This window comes from Polistes canadensis, unplaced genomic scaffold, assembly GCF_001313835.1.
Source record: "Polistes canadensis isolate GaletaPanama2010 unplaced genomic scaffold, ASM131383v1 scaffold_52, whole genome shotgun sequence".
Classification (NCBI taxonomy): Eukaryota; Metazoa; Arthropoda; class Insecta; order Hymenoptera; family Vespidae; genus Polistes; species Polistes canadensis.
In genome coordinates, this window is record NW_014569599.1 from 373,666 (window position 1) to 394,806 (window position 21,141).

Sequence of the window (21,141 nt, forward strand, 5' to 3'; positions counted from 1 at the left end):
TTTCCATACCTCAAAAAAAGAAAAAAGGAGGAACATTATAGGTTTCTTTTCGAAAGACAAGAAAATAGAAATAAAAAAGAGTCTATTGAATGGGGGACTTTTTGAATGAGAGAGAAATAAGAAAGAGAAAGAGAGAGATGACGACCGAGGAGCATGGAATTTTTCACGTCAGTTCCAATGAGAAACGAGTTACGAAAGATTCCTCTCTTTCTTTCCCGGAGAAGAACGTGGAGTCCTCCACGTTTCGGAAGCAAGCTCCCTACACTTTCTTGGACCAGCAGCAACAGCAGCAGCAGCAGAGGAGGGACCTTTAGGAGGGTCGACTTGAGGAGCAAGCAACATACTACACAGCCAGGCTCTCATTATCATATCCCAGTGTTTGGCGGCGGTTAAGGTTGGCTTTATGGGGCTGTATTTTCTTCGTATAATTGGGCTTCGCGCTCCGGTGCCTCTTTCTCCTTCGTCTTCTCCCTTTTTATTCTTCTTCTTCTTCCTTTTCCTCTTCCTCGCTCTTCCTGTGCATCCTCTTTTTCTCTCTCTGTTTGTTGTGCAGTATCTATGTATGTATTTGTGAATATATGTGTGTGTGTGTATACCTATAGTGTGCCCCTCGAGCATTTATTATACTTCGAACCAACAACAACCATTTCTGTCCCTTTATCTTATTTTTACTATTTTTATTTCCTCCCCTCCACTTCTTTTCTTTTCTTTTCATTTCATTTCATTTCTTTTCCTCCTTATATATATTTTTATTGTTATTATTATTATTATTATTATTTTAATCTAAAATATGACCACCAGTTTGAGGAAATGTTTTTACAATGTTTCACGTATTTTCTCTTAAAAGTTTTATTGTTACTTCTATGTAAAGTTAAAATAAATATAACAAAATGCAATGAATTTTGCAAACCACTTTTTTTTGTTTTTTAATGTTTCTTTTTAATATTGAAGAATAAAGAGGGAGAAAAAATGTTGGATGCATAACAGATTGTTGTTTAAATATAAGGAATCCTAAATTTAATCAGTTCCATAATTACGGCACGTGGCATAAGGGATGGAGAGGTAGGGGGGTGACAAAGATGAAGTTCGAAAAGAGGGGAGAAGTAAACAGATGCCGCCACCAGCGATGCTTGAGACGCTTCTTGGAAGGGCAACGAATGTCAGTACTACGGGAAACCCGGTTGCGGGTGGTTGTTGCAACCCGTTTCTTCATATGAACATGCACTATTTACAATCTCGCGTTGTTTATCGTACATACGAATGATTTCCAGTGATAATTCAAACATAATTTTCAAGAATTTCTAGTGCAAAATTATCTAACAATTAATAAACATCCTATACATTTCGATAAACTATCGAAAATCGTAGAACACGTCGTAAAAATACGAAAAAAAAACAAGTTTCTTCGAGAATGTGATATGTTATAATCCGAATAATTGATCGAACAAATAATTATGCGAATGGGATTTTGTTCGTGTGACGAAAGATAAAGTGTACGAACAAAAATATCGTCTGGTCTTCATTAGATTTCAATTTCTTGTAAAAAATTCCACCTCACTCCCCGAACCCCTTAAAAAACATCTCGATAATCGACGGCCGATATTTAAAAACTTTACCAAAAAAAATTCCTCCTCAATCAAATTCTATTTATTTTCTTTTTTTCAACGTTAGTACGTATGAATCACGTAAGTTAGACGATTACACGGAAATGTAAACGAAAATAAGAAAAGATAAACCCCGGGGGTGGGTTAAGAAAAAGCATTTGAAAAAGGCGCCTCGGATTTGAAAGAATGTAAACAAAACGTGACAGCATGTCGACGAATCGGTAAAAAAACGGGTGTGCAAGGAAAACTAACAGATTAAAGAGCCTAACTTCTTGCCGTCTTCTCTTCCTACTTTTTTCTTTTCCTTTTATTTTTCTATCCGACGGAAGTGCTGTTACTGTGAGATTCGAAAAAGAAAAAGAAAAAAAAAAACAGGAAGAGGAATAGAAAAAGGGGAAAGAGTTTTGGAGACTCGAGGTTCGAGCATTTGTTTAAGAAATTATTGAATTAAATTAAAAAAAAAAAAAAACGAAAAGAAGAAAAAATGTGGTGGTGGGTTTTGTTATCGATATTCTCGCAAAGGATGCAGCACGTTCTTGGAGCGTGCGAGCCTATAAGGATAGAAATGTGCCGTGGTTTGGGGTACAACGTGACCGCCATGCCGAATTTGGTGGGCCACGAGATTCAAGGAGACGCCGACTTCACCCTACAAACGTTTAGCCCTTTGATTCAGTACGGATGCAGGTGAGAACAGTGTCTCTCAAAATTTTTTTCTTTTTAATATATTTAATTACATCTAATCACATTGATCACACAATGTATCTTACATTTTTTTCTTTCATCCCCTTGTAATACTTTTTTCTTTTCTTCCTCGTTTATCTTCAAAAATTTAAATATCAAAAATAAATGTTCCGTATTGTTATCTAAACACTATCGATAACGTATCGCAACGCGTGCCGAGTGGTTAAACTTGCGCTGTTAAAACGCACGTGTATTAAAATACGAAAGTTCGTGTGTGTTTGTTATCTCTTGTTTTATATTTAATATTATTAATATATATTTTAATGAGATTATATATAGTTTTATTTATTTTAACAAAATGTGTCAATTGCATATTGCTAAGAGTAAGTGAAGTATAAGATCGAGAATCATAAATCTAAATAATTTCATTTATCTCAATACCTTGTTGACCAATTCAATATTAAAATAACAACATTAATAAGCAACGTTATTACTCTAATATTTTTTTAACTTACTGATGTATTAACAATCAAATCCTAAAAGATAAACTTCACCTATCATATGAATCGCATTTATTTATTTAAAAAGAAATCTATATAAATCTATTTATAAATTAAATATAGATAGTTAAAAGTTATACAGTATTATCTCTTACACAAACACGAACTCGCATTTGAATACAAGAAGTGCACAGTGTAACGTTGTACACGTGTAGGAAGCTTTGAAAGCCCCGGCAAAGTACGAACATTTTCAAGATAAGCAAGTTTAATATGTAACCAATATTAGCAGCTGAAAGATAAAATAATCAGAGCACCGATGAGGTGTGTTTGATACACACACAACAGTTAGTGATTTTATAAATTTATAAAACGATACGGAAAGTTAATTTTTGATACCCTTTTTTAAGATATCACATTTTCCCGAACCCACCGCCCAATCATGTTCAATAGTTCAATATTTTTCTTCTACGAATCTATAATTGTAATGAACAATAATTCATCTGAGTATCTTTAACAAAATGCTGCATTTTGATTTTTAAAGTGCACAACTGCATTTATTCCTCTGCTCGGTTTATGCGCCAATGTGTACGGAAAAGGTGCCGTCGCCAATTGGTCCTTGCAGAGGTTTATGCGAACAAGTAAGAGCAAGATGCTTTCCAGTTCTTCAAGGCTTTGGTTTTCCTTGGCCCGCGGCTTTGAATTGTTCCAAATTCCCACCTGTGAACAACCATCATCATATGTGTATGGATGGACCAGGTGAACCAGGTCCTGCTAACCCTATTCAGGTAATCTTGAATAAACATGAATCGTACGAATTGAAACACATGTTTTTTTCCAACAAAAAAATATGTAAATTTGATTTTTTAGGCAATTGGTGCTAGTGGTGGACCATGGGGTTGTTCGTGGTATGCCAAATCTGGTTTATACGTATTCCTAAATCGTTCTGGAAGATGTGCAGCAACTTGCGAAGCAGATATACTTTGGTCTCCGAAGGATAAGAAAACTACCCAAGCATGGATGACAGTATTTGCAATAATTTGCTTAATTTCCGTCATCATTGCAATATTATCTTTGATGAAACCGAGAAAAAAAGCTGCGATCATGAATACGGCCGGTAAGTGAAAAAATAAAAAACGAAGCAACTGAGAAAAATTGAATCAAATAAATTGTACGATTTCATCATTTCTTATTTAAATTATGGTGATGCCTATAGTTTGTAGACATTAACATAATTGGGAGAGTAGAAAAACATGAACATAGTAATTAGGATTGTAGAACATATAGAAGAAAAAAAAAAGGAAAAAGAAAGGAAGATTCCTTTTTAAAATACCACCTCAATTAAGTATAATCTCTGATCTTTCTGATCTGATTAAATCACTCTTATTTACAGAGAAAGTAATTACATGTCTGGCAGTTTGTCATGGGATAGTCGCAGTAGGTTACGTGATTCGATTAGCTGCTGGCCGATTGACCGTAGCATGTACACCCGCAATACCGTTACATCCCCAAGATCAAGCTGTCATATCTCAACACCAACAACAGTATTTGACCCAGGATGGATTATCCAATCCCTACTGTGCTATAGTCTTCATCCTGTTGTATTATTTCGGACACGCAGCGATCGTATGGTGAGTAATCATTTTTTATCTTTAATAAAACGTGAGGACAAAATCATATCGGGGGAAAAATTATTGCAACGTATAAAAATCATCCGAAATATGATGGGGTGGGTTTCCTTTGAAAGTAAAACCTTGGCATTGATGTCTCCTCTAAACTCGAATGAATGAAACAACCATCGGAGTAAGTAAAGGGAAAAAGAAAACAGAATAAAAAAAACATTTCAATGAGAGGGAAAGATGATGAAGGAAGAGGAGAAGAAGAAGGGAAGAGGAAAGAGTCTTCCTGGTAATAAGATCGTGGAAGCTACAAAATCAGTACAAAAGGGTGTGTACATTTGTAAAAGGGTTTGACTCTTGGGTTCGAGTATATGGTGTTGGTGTGTAGTAAGCCACTTGGTGTGTGTGTGTGTGTGTGTGAGAGAGTGAACGTTGAAGATTGGTGGTAGGGAAAGAAGGGATAACAATCTGGCAACAGTGTTGACTCCCCTCGTGCCGCTAACGAGCCTCCAACTCCCATCTCGTCTCATCTCGTCCCGTTTATACTGTGAGCCTCGTCTTACTGGATATAACGGGTGACGTGTAAAAACATCGACCATTTCCGCTAGTCGAAAAAAGCTTCGAGAACTCATATCGCATCGTCTCGACATGAACTTTTTTTCAACGAGATTAAAATCTCACAATTCTATACGCCATTGACTTCCTTGATCTTTGAATATTTCATTGAATTTTAATAAGTGAATTGATCAGATTATTTTTTATTCAAGGATCACCGGGTATTCAATGGGGAATTTTTATCGGAGCTTAAAAGAAGTTAATTAAATTACTGTTACCTATAATAACCTTTAGAAATCGTACTATTGTTCCAACGTATATACACAAGTTAAATACCAATTGGAGAATATTTTCATATATACATGCATCATACATATGTATGCACATATGATACGCTAAAGTATGCGAAATCATTGAATCAGTTGTATGAGAGAAAGTTTTACAAAGCGATCGGTTAGGAAGGGGCGGGAGGAAGTCAAGTCGAGCCGATCAAAAGATCCGAAAAGTCTGCCCTTAACGAACGGCCCTTTGTGTATATATACTTTGCTTACCCCTCGAATCCTAATTTTGAATTCGGCAATTGTTACCGCTGATTTACATATGGCGGAATTCGAAAATACCGGCTGGTGGAAGTGCCGTGGAAGAATAGAAAAAAACGAGGTGAAAGAAAGCAAACAAGCAAGTAAGAAAGAAAGAAAGAAGGGAAAGGGAATATGGGGTCTGTAGGAGGGTTTGAGTAGAATGCCGCGTATCCGAGTATATGTGAACATACATATGTGCGCACGAGTGAGTGTACGAGATGAGAGGTGGTGGGTGAGGGGTAAGCTGTTGGGGAGTAAAAGGAACGAACTATAGAAGAGGGGGGAACGAGTAGGGGGGAGGAAATAAGGCGGGACAATGCATAGAAGTGCTATTGAGTTCATGGGATGTGGTTGTGTTCCTGGCTCTTCTTCGTGTGTCCGTAGGGCGCGATATTTATCGGCTCTTTCGATGTAAATTATGGCTGTACACTATGTACTTCGGTGCACTGGGCCTTCCCCATAGCCTACCACGATGGGAGAGAACCCATCTACTACTATACATCTACCTACTACTACTACTACTACTACTCCTGCACGCTTACATGCTCAATACCTTCTGTAACTCTTGGTATCCAAAGGTGTACGATCGAAAATCTTTCTACGCATATATCAGCATGTGTAAGAGGAGTTTCACGCTCAGGGTCGTTCGCTGCCCACGAGAAATCCATGAGGACTTTTTATTTTCTCTTTTGTTACAATCCTTCTTCTTTTTTTTTCTTCCCCCTTCCTCGTTAAAATACATAACACACGAACACAATGAAAGAGAGAGAAAGAGAACTATAAGCGTGTAACAAAAAATACGAATGCATAGACACGTGTGTATATGCACATTTAAACAACCCTATCACAATTTCTCTTTAAACATTATTTGTACTATTACCTTAGTCCAAATAATGTATGTATGTACATATATCAACGAAAAAGTCGAGAATAATGTAAATAGTCAAGAAAAATCAATAGTCCCTTTTTACTACGCCAATGAAGGAACGAACGGTGCTGCGAGGGTCCAAAAGTTGGGATGTGTTTCGAGAGTAGTACCCACTCTTTCTCTCTCTCTCTCTCTCTCTCTCTGAGTAGACGACCGGCTGAGGTAGACCAGCAGTGTCGCCCTTTGTGCCTTTCCCTTCTCAACCAACCCCTCCCTCCTCCTTCTCCTCCACCTCTTCCTCCCTCTCTTTCTCTCATCCCCTTATTCCGAGAGAGACTTTTTATTTTTCGATTTCTCTCAAACCGTAGTCTTCTTCTTCTTCTTCTTCTTTTCCTCTCGTGCATCTCTCTCTCTTTTTTTTCTGGAGGTACTCCTCCACCACAGCACGCTGTTCGGCTTTCATGGGCGTCTCAGGAACAAGGAAAAAAGGATAAGTTGTGGAAGAGGACGGGACGGGTCCGAGAGAGCTGATCCATCATCTCTCTGGTCCCCCGTACCGGTGCAGACTCCATCGCGACTCGAACCTGCTGTCCAGTTTCTCTCTCCCTCTTTTCTACCTACTACGTTCGTCTGTTCCTTCATTCGCCTGCTTGCTTGCTAGCTCGCTAGCTTGCTTGCTTGCTTGCTTGCTTGCTTACCTGCCTGCCTGCCTTACCTGCAGGCTTTGTCCCTTAAGCTTTCTCCCTCCCTCTCTTTCTCATCACTACACAGACTTTAGGATCCGGATCCGAGAATTCCTCGATAATTTATCCGAGATAAGGCTCTTACAAGAAGCAACTGCCCCCCAACCAACCCCCCTCCCAACTTCAGACTCCCTCCTGTACCTTTAGCTGTTCTCGATAACGAGCCAAACTCTCCTACCCTGATCAGTTTTCAAACCCGACACCCACCAACACCAACAATCTCTTACCAACGTGTATTACTCTCTTTTTATTTTGGATCCTGAATTCTTTTTTCCTTTCTTTTTTTAAAGAGTAAGAATTTGGTATGGTTCGAGTTACTGTTGTTGTTGTTGTAGGTCCTGGAGATTATACTGAATCTCTATCTGTCATTTCTTTTTTTTTAAGAACTCCAAGTTGACTTTTTTAACAGCTAGATTTTCCATTGTAGATTAATTTGGGGAAAAATGGGTGGTCCAGATGCAATCCTGACAACGGACTTCATTTAATTGTTATGTCCTCTTTCACGGAAATTTCTTTAATGTATTACTATTTTCATTTGGAATGTAACCTTTCCTTTTTTTTTGTTGTAAAAATAAGATTTAGTATGGTTCGAATTGCTGTTGTGTTGTATATCATGGGTTCGCGTAAGGTTACACAAATATCTGATTCTTTAAATATCTTCATTTTACTTTTTGTATTTTTCTTCTTCCTATTCTTTAGAATTTCCGGGTATATTTTTTAAGAGGACAATTTTCCCATTTTAGTTTCACTCGAAAAGCGTGATGGTTCGGATCCCATTTCGACAATAGAATTCTTTAGAAACGCTGTCCTTTCACAGAGATCTCATATTTTATTTTTTTCTTTTTCGTAAAAAATAGAAATCACACACCATCAATGTTTATTCTTAATTCGTTACCGATTTTATTCACGTATTAATCTTTTCACGTAAGAATAGGGAATTGTCATGGCTCGGGTTGCTGTTGTTGTTGCAAGTATCTACACTGTCGCAAAGTTGCTAAACGTGTATTGGATATTTTATTTCTCATTCTCTTATTTGTTTCTGCTTTTTTTAATTCCTTTGGTTTTTTTTAAGAGGAAGATTTTCTGTTGTAATTTCACTTGGAAAGTGGATGGTCCAGATACCATCTCGAGCAACTGGCTTCGTTAGGAGGAACACTGTTCTTTCACAGAGATCTTATCTTATTTCGTTAAAATGGAAATAGGTGTGATCAGGATAGTAGTAGTAGTTGTTATTGGTATTGGTTTGGAAGATTTAAGGTTGGACCCTGGAGTTCTCTTATTTCTCACTCCTTCTCTTTATCCCTTCTTTTGTTAGACCTTTCTCAGGCCATTAGGATAATCCTGCAGGATACCTCCCCCAGTTGCATTTCTACTTTAAAAGTGGATGATGGTCGTCCATAATACCTTTTGTTATTTACTCTTCCAATCCATCACTTTTTCACAGGATTCTAATCTTTATTTATATTATTTGTTCTTTTACAAAGAATAAAATTAGTTTTGGTAGGATAGATATACTATTGATTTTTCGATTCTCAAAATACTAAATTGACCATACTTCAATACTCATATTTGTTATTCTTCACCTATTTAGAATGATTTGATCTTATTGTAAGAATAGAAAGATGTTAGGAGTTCTGGTTTAGGTATACAAAAGTAGATATGCATGATGAATAGTATTAAATATGCTTCAATACTAATCCATTCAATATTACCTATTCACAATAAATCTTCTTATTGTAAAATAGAATTTATGGTAAATATCTGGAACGATGGTTCAAGATGTTGAAAATAAATCAGCTTTAGATTCCTCATTATTTGTTTCTTTTTAAGTAATCTTGAATGCTTTCACATTACCATATTGAATAATTACGGTGATGATGTAAGAGGTGTCTGATGAAAAACAAAAACAAAAAGGAAAAATTAAAATTAAACCAGTTCTCTTATCTCTTCCTTCGTTTTAAAAAAAATTGCTTCTTCTTCTTTTTCTTCTTGTTGTAACGAAAAATTAATTCAGATTTCTTTCAAATTACTAACCATAAGTGTGGGGATCCTACAAGGTTTCGAGTCTTATAGTTTAGTTCGAAAAGTGGATGGATGGATGGATGGATGGATGGATGGATGGTGGGCCCAACGAAAGAAGAAGGTTCGCGAGAGGAAGAACGACTTAACAACTCGTTAACTAACAAAACAAACACGATGCGACTAGTGCCCCTTTCATCTCATCTCGTTGATTATATACCTCGCGGCGAACCGTGTACGACGAAGACGACGACGGATTCTCCCTGTGAGAGATCATTGGCCCTGATGGCTGTTACAAAGTTGTTGCACATTCTCTTAGATCTTTTTTTTTTTTTTTTTCTTCTTTTTATTTCAATTTGAAATTCCATAGTAATTTTTACCACGTATTTTTCCCTGTACTACAATATAAATCATTGAATTTCTAATCCCAAGGATTACAGTCAACATTAATTTCCAATGAAAATTTCTATTAATCATTGTTATATTTCACAAATCGGAAACCCCGATAAATAAAAATACGATAGTCCCGAGACTATCAAATATATCCTTCACCCTTTCCTCTAATTTAAAAACGTAATAAAACTCAGCAGCCCCTTTCGTAGTACTTCGTTTTACTGTAAAAATACGCGTCTTTCTAGAAATAAAATAAAATAAAAAGGAAAAGAAATCTTACGTTCGGTGCAGGAAAGATCGTAAAAATCGAATATTTCTCGTCGAACGCTCGACGAGGTATATTTTCCTTCGAAAGTTCTAGCGTATGGTCGTCGTGATGATGATGATGATGATGATGATGCTAGCAGGTATGGCTAGCAACAGGTATGCTGCTGCTGCTGCTGCTGCGAGCTCTGAAAATGAATCGCGCGAAACCCTAACCCTGCCGTACCACCTTACATTAGAGTAAAGTCGTAAAATCCATCGGGGCCCCTGCCCCCTGCCCCATGCCCCCCCACCGTCGTCTCATACTTCTCAGTCCAAAACTGGTCCGCGTTTGAAACGACTTCGACGTGGCAGCTCCCCATCGTTTGAGTTCTTTTTAGTACGTTCTGTTCAGTTCTGTTCTGTCCCGTTCTTCTTTTGCTTTATTCTATCCAAGAAGAAGAAGAAGAAGAAGAAGAAGAGAGATAGAAAGGATAAAGAGAAAAGATAAAGATAAAAGAAAGGATTTCCATCTGCCTTATGGCAGTTGAACGTTGTTGTTGGTGCCCCTCTCGTTTGCCTTACGACGGGGATACGCCCCCCTTAAGCAGCTTCTTCTCAAAGAAGTATAATTTCTTATCTTAACATATGCAACCGCATATTTTCTTTGCGTGCGAACGCGTAAGACATGCCTCGTGTATTTTAACCCAAGCACGACCAGTTTTCAAATTACATATCTTCCTTTCTTTCTTTCTTTTTTTTCGTTTTGTTTTTTGTTTTTTATATATACATATACATACGAAATACAATTTGCAAATCTTACCAATATTGTCCGTGTTCTCATTCATAAATTTGTTTGGGCGTGAAACATTAACTTTTAGTTGCTTTTTTTTTTGTACGATACAACGAGCATGGATTCTAATCAAATTACGTTACAACTTCATCAACTCGTGTCGACTATAAAAAATTGGATATACAAAAAGAAAGAAAAGTATTCATTTCAGTATATATGATATATGTGTTTCTTTTTATATATATATTTTTTTTGTTTTAAAAAACAGTAATAGAAATAAAAGATTAGTTGATCTAACGAGATCGAATTATGTTATAACTCCATTAACTTGTACAATGTTGAAAAAGATAAAAGAGAAAGGGTGAGATTCTAAGAGATTGAACAAAAAAAGAAAAAAAGAAAAAAGAAAAAGAAGTGAACGTGGTCGCGCGACAAAAGTCACTTTTCTCGTGTTCGTCGTCGCATCGTCGTCGTGGTGTCCCACACTTGCCACCTTTCTTCCTTGTACTCTTGTTGCTTGGAAAAGCAAAAACTTGTTCGACGAATCTCACTCTGATGAATGGATGTGGGCCCCCGGTACGCACGCGTTTCTTCTTTTATTGCGCATGCGCAACTCGCTAAGCATGCTTGGCGCGCGCTTAAGCGGCCTGCTCCACTTTTCAAATATTCGAAAAAACTTTTCGCTCTTTTTTTTTTTTTTTTATATTACCGCGTATCAAATGAATCCTTTTGTTTTTTCTTTGCTACAAATATCTGAGATATTAGCTTCTTTTTTATTTCATTTATCGAATTACTCGAACATTTTTTATTCTCTGTCCGTCTCTCTCGCGATTTTTTTGTATAATATTTATAAATAAAATAAAAATTATATGACATTGTATCTCGGGTGACTCTAATTCCTGCACTTTTTAATTCATCGGACGATGCAGATTTTAATTATATACTTTAATTAATTGTACACAAAAAATGTTGTACTATTAATGTTATAATCATGTGTGTATCACTGATGACGTATTCCTGTGTGTGAATGTTTTAAATAATAATATTTATTTTTTTACTTATTTCGTCTTTTTTTTTCTTAAATAAATAAATAAATTTATACAGAAAACACAAAAAAAGAAAAGAAATTAAAATCATGTAGCAGCTCGTAAAATGAGTATTCTAAAAAACATCGTGTGCATATGTAGCTACCGTTCGTTTGGTTTCTATAAATAAAGACGAGCAAACACACTCGAGAGACCAGAAAGTTGACTCTCGGTTGGTTGTTGGACGTTCGCGTATGGTGTACATGGTAAATTATGAAAGTTGTTGCAGTATTATTGCTATATCGATTTTAAACAAACATTTGCAACGTTTCGTACAATTTTACGAGTCAATTAAAATATCTTATAACTTTATATCAGACATTTATCATGTAACTACGAGAAATTTCATTGACTATCATCATCATCATCATCATCGTCATCTTGATTATTATCTTTACTATATAAAATTACGAATGTGATTTGAGATAAATTTTTAGAATTCTTTGTCGCAGAAAAATCCTAACAAGAATTTTAATCAATTTCTGCATCGAATTCTGCAACGAACAATTGAGAATAAAACACATTAGAATGAGATTTAAATTTCCATTTGATAAAGTTCGATATAAAAACGACCCGTTGACGAGTTGGATAGGAAGTGATGGTGATGTAAGAGGGATTATAATGGTTCGTGGATAGGATTATAGGTTGGGACATGATTTCTCTCAATCATTAGAGATAGGAGAAAATCATGGCTCGCGTGGGCAGGGTCGCATCCCTGAAGTAAATTCTTTCTTCGCTAAGGACGCGAAAAAAGAATCTACCCGCTACCACCCCTTTGGATTAATAAAAAAAAAAATCGACATTAGAAAAATGTTGAAATGGTATCAATTAATGTAATTGTTCGCAATACAAATATTTCATTTACACTAATTACACGAAAGAAAATAAAAATTAAAAATATATAATACATAAAAAGAATTTGATTGTGAAGAAAATGTTAATAAAAAAGAAAAAAAAAAGGATCCCAAATGAACTCTAAGTATTGGAACGTCGAGATCAATCGAGAATGAAGGATATAATTAATCATTACCCTACACACGATCGAAAAGATACCATGGGGCACGTCGGTAGGCGTATCGTTATTTGAGCCTTTCCCTTGGCTGTTCATTGGATATACGTTCTCTCGTGGTGCACGGTTCAAAGATAGCCATCGATTTGAAGCAATAACTCGACCAATAACCCGATCGATAAAACCGGCCTCCTATCCTCCTCAATTATTTCAGGGAAAAGGAAATTGCGTAGACGAGAAGAAATTGCGAGCTGGGAGACGGCTGAAAACGGGGGTTGGGAAGGAATGGGAAGGATAGGGGAGGGTAGGGTAGGGAAGGGTGGGTGTGCCCAAGCAATAATTATCGGCAAATTACCGTATGTTTGTTTTACAGACTCTGGATGATATACAAGACGATACTGAAAGGATCTTTTTCTTTCTCTTGGCACGGTTATAAGCCGCGGGCTATACGCGAGATCGCGGAACACACTTTTCTCTTTTTCTTTCACTCACTCACTCACTCACTCATTCTTCAGATACACGCCTACTTGACCTTCAAACTTCCTACAGTAATATGATTATTCTTCTTTCTTTTTTTTGGATTCTTCTTTACATCCTATTATCTTAAATGCATTGCTGCTATTTTATGCTCTGAAATATGCATCTTTTTGAATTTGTTTCTTTTGGGGGATTTTGTGGAACAATCAAATATAAAAGTTTGAATAAATATTAATTTGTATGGATATATGTGTTAATTGTCTATACTAATAATTTAAATTGGTATATATTAAAAATTCTATAATATGAGTATTATATTAAATTATATGAATACTACAGAAATGTTTATTGCATGTAACACACGTTGTAATTAATCCTTATAGAAAATCCTTCAGAAAAAGTGTAAAATTAATATTCATTCGAGAGAGAGAGAGAGAGGTTTCTAAAAAAAAATAATTAAAAATTGTATCTTAATTTATTATAGCCGTGTAATGTATAATCGAGTTATTTCATTTTATTTTATTTTTTTCTTCCTCAACAACAAGTTATTTCCTGCGGCGGCAATCTCACCGTCAACAGATACTTCGATTCTTCGGTTTTATTTCTTAAAACGAAAAAAAAGATAAGGAGAAAGGGAGTAAAAAAAAGACTTTTCCTCTTATTCGACGGACATCTGCGAGATGTTCGTGGATGATTTACGAGCTATGTTCCTACCTGCTTCGGCACGAACTCGCTGTAGTTGTGTGTATGTGTATGTGCGTACGTAATTACATCCCGGACCGTCGAACAGCGATCAATCACATTTAATTAGTCTCCTTCCACTTCGTGCTATCCTTACGGCTTTCAAGATAAATCGAACCCCTGATCCTTCTTCTCTCCTCTCGTTGATGCTTAATAATATTTCTTTCCTTTCGATAAGAAATATTTTATTAACAACACACATTCTACTACTTTTCCTTTTTTCCTCTCTCTCTCTCTCTCTCTCTCTCTCTCTCTCTCTCTCTCTCTCTCTCTTTCCCTATCTTTTTCTTCATTTCGCGCGTGTTAATAATAAATTCTAAATTAATTATAAATTATTCTCTCTATCCAATATCTAATCTTAATTTTTCTTATTTCATTCAATAATTTATGTTACGTGTTACTCAACTGTTAATAAAATCAAATAATTTTCAAGGATAAATTCGACAAATGTAATCTTAAATTAAAATCAAATATTCATATATTTAGAAAATATCTAACAGGTAATACCAATCTACTAAAAGACATTCCTTCTTATCATAAATTTCGATCGACAAACTCGAATATCTTCCAATATACCCGATCGATCATCGAAGTCGATTCGCATAAGATAAATGGTAAAAAAAAAGAGAAAAAACAAGAAAGAAGGGATCGACGATCTCGTTGAAACGAGAGATGGAGGAGAATCTTAAATCTCGGCAGGAGTGTGAAGAAGGTCGTTGTTGTTGTGAGAGGTACTGAGAAGGAAATAAGAAACGAGAATAAAAAGAAAGGGGGAAAGGTGAAGGAAGTTAAGAGAAGTGGGAAGTGGAAAAGGGGTGGTTGAAGAGTTAGATGGGGGTGAGGGAAGAAGGGGAATTTTAGCAAGCAAAAGTATTTGCGCCTCGTTTGACCCGTTCACTGATTTTTCGATCTCGTCAAAGGTTTGCGTGATTAATTAGTTGAAGTTCTTGGTATAGGAGTCTTTGAAAGGCCCCGTCAACGATACTGGTCTAAAAGAAACGACGGCAAGCAAGCAAACGATGCCGGTTGGTTGCCGTTAGGGGGTTCTTAACTCGTAACCGCAATTGGGTTCTCTTTCTCTTTCTATTCTCTGTGTGTATGTGTGTTGAGAGAAAATGGGTGAGAAGAAGTTGAAAGTTAAGGGGTGGAGAAGCGTGCAACGAAGAAAACAGTACTCTTAAGAGCACCTGCATCTGCACCAATCAACAAATGTACAAAAGCCAGGCACCTCCAATCCTACGAACTTGTTCGATCTCACATGGCACATGGGATCATTGTTCATCTAACCGCTAAAGCTCGAATGGTTCTCAGACACTTTATACCAAAACCCATTATAATGAACTATACTTACGATGAGCGTTGAAACTGTACTATCATTATTTTACGAAATACCCTACATGTTTGATATGTTCAAACAATATTACTCTGATATTATAATATATCATAATCTTGTGAATATAATAATAATAGTATTATTTGTATTTTACGAAGGTGGGTCAACATCTGTGCATGGTGGTGCATAGTCGCGAGAAAATGGTCGCGAACGGCAGGTAATTGCAAGGAGGATAGTTTCGGCCTCCAGCAGGGTTTCTCAACCGTGGGATCGGTTGCTGCTTGGGGACTTCCAGCTGCTCAGACGATCGCCGTTTTGGTTACCAGGGATGTGGATGCTGATGAACTTACTGGTGAGTATTATATATTTATAATTAAATTATTTTTCTTTTAGATATAAAATATATTGTTTAATATGTAGAAAAGTTATTCCGTATATGCTTATTTTCAAACGTTCGATTTAGATGAACCCAAGCATGACTGGTTCTTCCAGTCGTACTTTGAACTACGATGAAGTAGTACACATCCGCCCACGTTTCTTATAACTTTCTCGGTCTGTCTATGAATCTTATAAACTCATGTGAACGTGCTGCAATGCAACCAAACTAGAATGGTTAAAGTTCAATAAGAATCAAATAACATTTGTACATATAAATTTCTTGGCATGAAAAAAAAAACATATATGGATAAATTAATATCAAATGATTGTGTCATTTTTTGTATCTCAGCAAACTCGAAAAAAATATGCTACGTTTAATACACAACGATAACAAATTTGATTGATCCATGATTAATATTACATCACCGAAAAATAAAACATTAAATAACTTTCATTGTTTGTACTTTAACAAACGTGAAGAAATTTGCAGTCGAATAATACTAGAAAAGGATTTAGAAGAAATAAAATAGTATCTACTTATTGTCTGTTAAGAATCTTGAAGAAATTTATGGTCGAATTTAGAAAATCTATAAGATGTTCATGCACAAGGAGAAGACTCGAGGCAAGCTAACGTGAAATCGGCTGCGGTTAGCGAGGGCTCCTCTTTCTCTCCCGGTAGGAGAGGCGACATTCAATGCAAATACCTTTGGACCCGCTCTGCAACTTTTCACTGTCCTCTGCTAAGATCAAAAGCTACTTCGACTCCATTTTTATCTCTGACCTAAGAGCAAAGACGATGTTTTATTTCACATACAATACTTTTATACTTCTTCTCTTCTATTTCACTTACTTTTTTAAATAATAATAATAATAATAATAATAATATTAAATATACTAACTATCAACATTTTCAAGTAGAAAGTAATCATTTTCTACTTTGGATATAAAAAGGATAAAATAATAATAAAAGAAAATCAGATATATAAAATGCAATTGCAATTCGTTGGTGCACGGGTGTATCTACAGAAAGAAAATAAGATAAAAAAAAAAGTTAGGACGTATTATGCCGTATGATTTGTTTCCCTCTATCATATGTTCCGATTTGTACTTAAAAAAAAAAGTGCAATAAAGCTTTCTCCCCCTCCAAAGTTCCCAGAATCGACCTGTATAAACAAAACATTTATTAAAGAAAATACTGACCAAATAAATAGAAGTAAAAGCAATTAAGATTAATCGGTTTTGATAAGAACGTGAGAGTAAATGCATACGAAATGTGTATAACACGTACACGAATAACTTATGGGAATGAGTTAGTAAAGAGAATGAGAGAAGAAAAAAAAAAGATAAATGAGAAAGAAAGGAAGAATACATACGCATGTTCTCTTGGCTTCTTCTCGAAGTATAGTACGATCTCGTTGACCACCGTACGCTCGTGCCTCGCAAACGAGATTGTTCTTCGAAGATAGCGAACGACGTTTAAAGGCCAATTTATCGAGCCTGTCTATCGACGACGAGCCTTGCCTTCCCGTTGCCTTGACTACCCTCGAGAAAAGATATATCTGACGACGAGTCTTCCTCTACAAAAGATTCCTTATTTCCAATCGAAAATTCTCTCACGATTCCTCATTTTAAAAAACAAAAAAACATTCAAATAGGACGTCCCATCATAATCATTATTAACTCTAATTGAATAATAAAAGAAGAAAAAAAAACAAAACAAAAAAGTTAGATCACGAGTGAATACGATTGGTTAATTATTTTGTTACTGTGAGGATTTTGCTTCTCTTAGGATTGAAAAGTTATATGAAACAGTATAGAGTCTCTGAATTTTCCTTAAAAATCGATATTAACTTTCCCAATATCACGAACTAATTAATACATTTTTTCTACTTTCATCATCATCATCGAAATATCAAAAGTATAGACTTTGAATTTTTGTTGAAAACTTTATAGATTATTTTGTTTTCACAAGTTCATCACCATCGTCATTGTTGTCATCGTTGTTGTCATAGTCGTCATTTTTTAAGACTCTAAGAAATATTTAACTCTGGTCAGGGACTTGGAATGCAGAAGAAGAATTTTTATTTTACCAAGGGACTCGAGATCCTTCACATTCCTTATGATGAAAGAGACGAAGATGGAAAGATCAGGGAGAGGTGATTCGCATAAGAGAAGATCCACACTACTAACCGGATAAACTCGCCGAAAGAAGAAGTGTCAGACGCGAGATTCTTACCGTTATTTTCTCTTTCCGTTATCCCTTTTTAACAAGTATCACTTATGTGTACTTACATACTTACCTACATTGTAAGTATGTAAGTATTACACAAATACATTTGATACCGTTCATTATATTGAGCTGAATCAAAAGTTTCGTTAGTATTTTCATACATAAGTGAAACAAATTTTGTTCATATTTCGTATGATATCGTTAATTGTAATTTCGTATCATTATTAAAGATAAATGTAATAACAAGTACAAAGATATAAACGCTTTGACTGATATATATTAAGTGAGTTCTCGTCTGGTCTCACGAGGTGAGAAACTTACTTTCGATCTCAACCGGTTGAAGGGTGAATAATCGTGAATCGTGAATCTTTCTCTTTCTCGGACAGCCGTCTCGCGATAATGAGGAGCATCGTGAATAAGATAAAGATCTACGCTGGCATTACTTGTCCTAGCCGTCCAACTTACACGCTCTCACGTTCCGATCCATTTGAGAAAATATTCTCAACTAAATTATATTTAAATATAAAGAAAATATATAAAAATAATTATTATTAACAATCTGATTATACTCTTTTATGGCTCTCATATTTGATAACACGTTACCTGTCAAACTGCATTAGACACGGATATATACACGTGGTAGGAAATATGTTGAACAAAAAAATATTTTCAACTTATTGGACGACAGGAATTTATGTAATTGAAAATGGAAAAAATAATAGAAAAAACGTACTATAATTAAGCCCTCCAAGTAGAAGGAACTAATAGATAATTTGGGTCAAAAATTGTACCTGAGCAGAGCTCATCTAAAAGAGTAGTCATCCGAAAAACGAAAGGTCCTGGATTCGAATTTTGGTCTAATAGACAACCAAGACCTAAATGTTACATAATTTCTTTCTATTTGGGGGGTTTAATTCCATGTAGTATTTGCTTCAGTCTCTGCCATACACTTTAAGCTTATTTATACAATTCTAATTTTCAAATAAAATATTTTATTTATACATAGATAATAGAAATTTTGCTCACCTTTATGTTTTAGGAAGTTGCTTCGTTGGACAACAAAATGCTCGATCCCTTTTAGTTCTGGTATTAATACCACAATTTGCATACTTCTGTGTGGGCACAACATTCCTCCTAGTCGGTTTAACATCTCTTCTATTACCAAGACCATTGGTGACACCAAGCTCCGTAGTAAGTGCACTCCAACAGCAACAACACCAACAACAGCATCCAAATCCATTGATCAGGCAAAGAGAATCGTCTAAATCACCGGTGGAAATCTACAGGAGACAGAAACTTCTGTTAATCAAAGTCGGCTTTTTTGCTACCTTTTATGCAGTGACATTGTTTTGTCTAACCAGTACAACGTTTTACGAATGGTGGGGTCGTGAAAAATGGCTGAGAGCACCAGAACCATCCAGTTCACCTAAAGTACCATCCAAACCTTATGTTCAGTTCTTCATTCTTCGATTGGTAGCTACTTTGGGAAGTGGTATAGTTACAGCTGCTTGGATTTGGTGGCCAAATTTAATGAACGTTTGGAGACGCTTACCACCATGCAAACAACCACCACATAAGTGTCATCCTCACGGTGTACCTGTACCAGTAGTTCATTGTTTCAACCCAAATTCTACCAGTCCAACACCTCATCAAATTCATCATCTTAGTCATTTGGCACCACCACCACAACATTCGCTTTTACATCAACATCAAATCATTGCTAATTCTTCATCGAGTAATTACAGAAGTCATAAGAAACATAGAAAACATAGAAAGTATCACAGTGGTAGCGAAACCCAAGTATAAATGTTTCATTAAGATACTCTAATTGATTAACTATGTGTACCTATTTTTTAAAACTTAGCCATAATAGTAATGATTACTTTGATAAAGACTGTACATCGACAATGTACAAAATGTAATTCGCTTTTAAGGATCCAATCCAGCGAATTTAATTTCTTTCTGTGTCATTAACTTTTACGGTAAGGATGCATTAATTAAATGATGCACGAGAGAGGCTTAATATTATGACTATTAATATTATTATTGTTAACATTAAGAACGTGACATGAATTTTATTTATTTTGGGCAAAAATTTGCGCTTCGAGTACATAAACGATGCTGTGAATAGTTTAAGTAGATTTTCATTAGTTCACTTTCGTATCAAAGTATGTTAAAAAAAAACCTTTAGGATTTTCATAGTTTATATGAGTTTTAGAAAACTTCGTTTGAATTGTTTCAACAATTAACTCAATCAATTTTGCAATATTTTTTCTTGTTTTTTTTTATATACGTTGAATACAAAAGTAATTATTAAAAATTGTATGTATGTGTGTATATGTAAATATGGAAATGATGATTTAAACAAAATATTGTTCGTTTTCGAATACCTAAAATACGTAATTTGTTATATCATTCACATTATAATAATATGTTTTATTAAATAAGTTCAATAATGAAGTAAATTGTTATTTATTACGTGCCATTTTTTAATTCCAACGACAGTGGTTCCCCAATTTTTACAATTCTTGGCGCTCTTACTGAATCTAAGATCTCCTAAGGCTTCCTATGTCAAATTCTATCCACAACACTTTGCGAAATAGTCAATAATTTTTTGTAAAAATTACGTAAAAATAAATAAAATACATTTTACATCACAGAAAATGTAACTGCACAAACTTATCATAACAATTAATGGATGGATGAGTCTGTCGATCACTGCACTTTTCTCAAATCGTAGAATTAAATTGAATACAACGCCAACTTCATTTTAAACGATAAACTTTAAAATATTTAGATAAAAATTAGATTTAACATTTGTTCAATAATATCGTTTAAAATTTAATTAACGTTAAACCTAATTATTTTTATCATAATAATTACACACGCACACAAAACTTTTATATAAAATACGATACTAAATAATTAAATACATTTATATACATAAATAAAATAGATTTTTATGTTGTACTATTAAATTTAAATTCTACGCCACTGAAGAGCAAGGTATGTGATTGGCCTGTACCTCGGCACAAGGCTCGTTGCTTTTACATAATCAGGGTGTGGTATTCATGAGAATACACAGCCATTCAAAAATATTTAAAAAGAAAGACAGAAAATACTTTAAAATGAATGCACTCCTCTTTTTTGCTTAGACTGTTTTGAGTTTGAAATTAGAGAATTTCAGTTTTATTACATAGGCCAAAATTTAAAATAATATATATAAAGAATATCTTACTTAAATAATTTATCAAGAAAAAAATAAATGTAAAGGGCTTTGTATAGTAATAAT

General features: G+C 35.1%; 1 protein-coding gene and 1 long non-coding RNA gene across 2 annotated transcripts; one reads left to right on the plus strand and one right to left on the minus strand.

Annotated features, from left to right (window-relative positions):
* Positions 1-1,177: 1,177 nt before the first annotated feature.
* Positions 1,178-20,663, plus strand: LOC106785545 (frizzled-4). The gene is made up of 6 exons (XM_014746128.1): positions 1,178-2,288; positions 3,327-3,570; positions 3,653-3,899; positions 4,176-4,413; positions 15,400-15,593; positions 18,889-20,663. Exons 1-6 carry the CDS (start codon positions 2,089-2,091, stop codon positions 19,653-19,655), a joined length of 1,890 nt encoding a protein of 629 aa, XP_014601614.1. The 5' UTR covers positions 1,178-2,088; the 3' UTR covers positions 19,656-20,663.
* On the minus strand, positions 16,571-18,942 carry LOC106785547. Its single transcript, XR_001381541.1, has 3 exons — positions 18,876-18,942; positions 16,993-17,196; positions 16,571-16,782 (listed from the first exon to the last, which is right to left on the minus strand). It is a non-coding gene; the product is annotated as an uncharacterized LOC106785547 (long non-coding RNA).
* Positions 20,664-21,141: the final 478 nt, after the last annotated feature.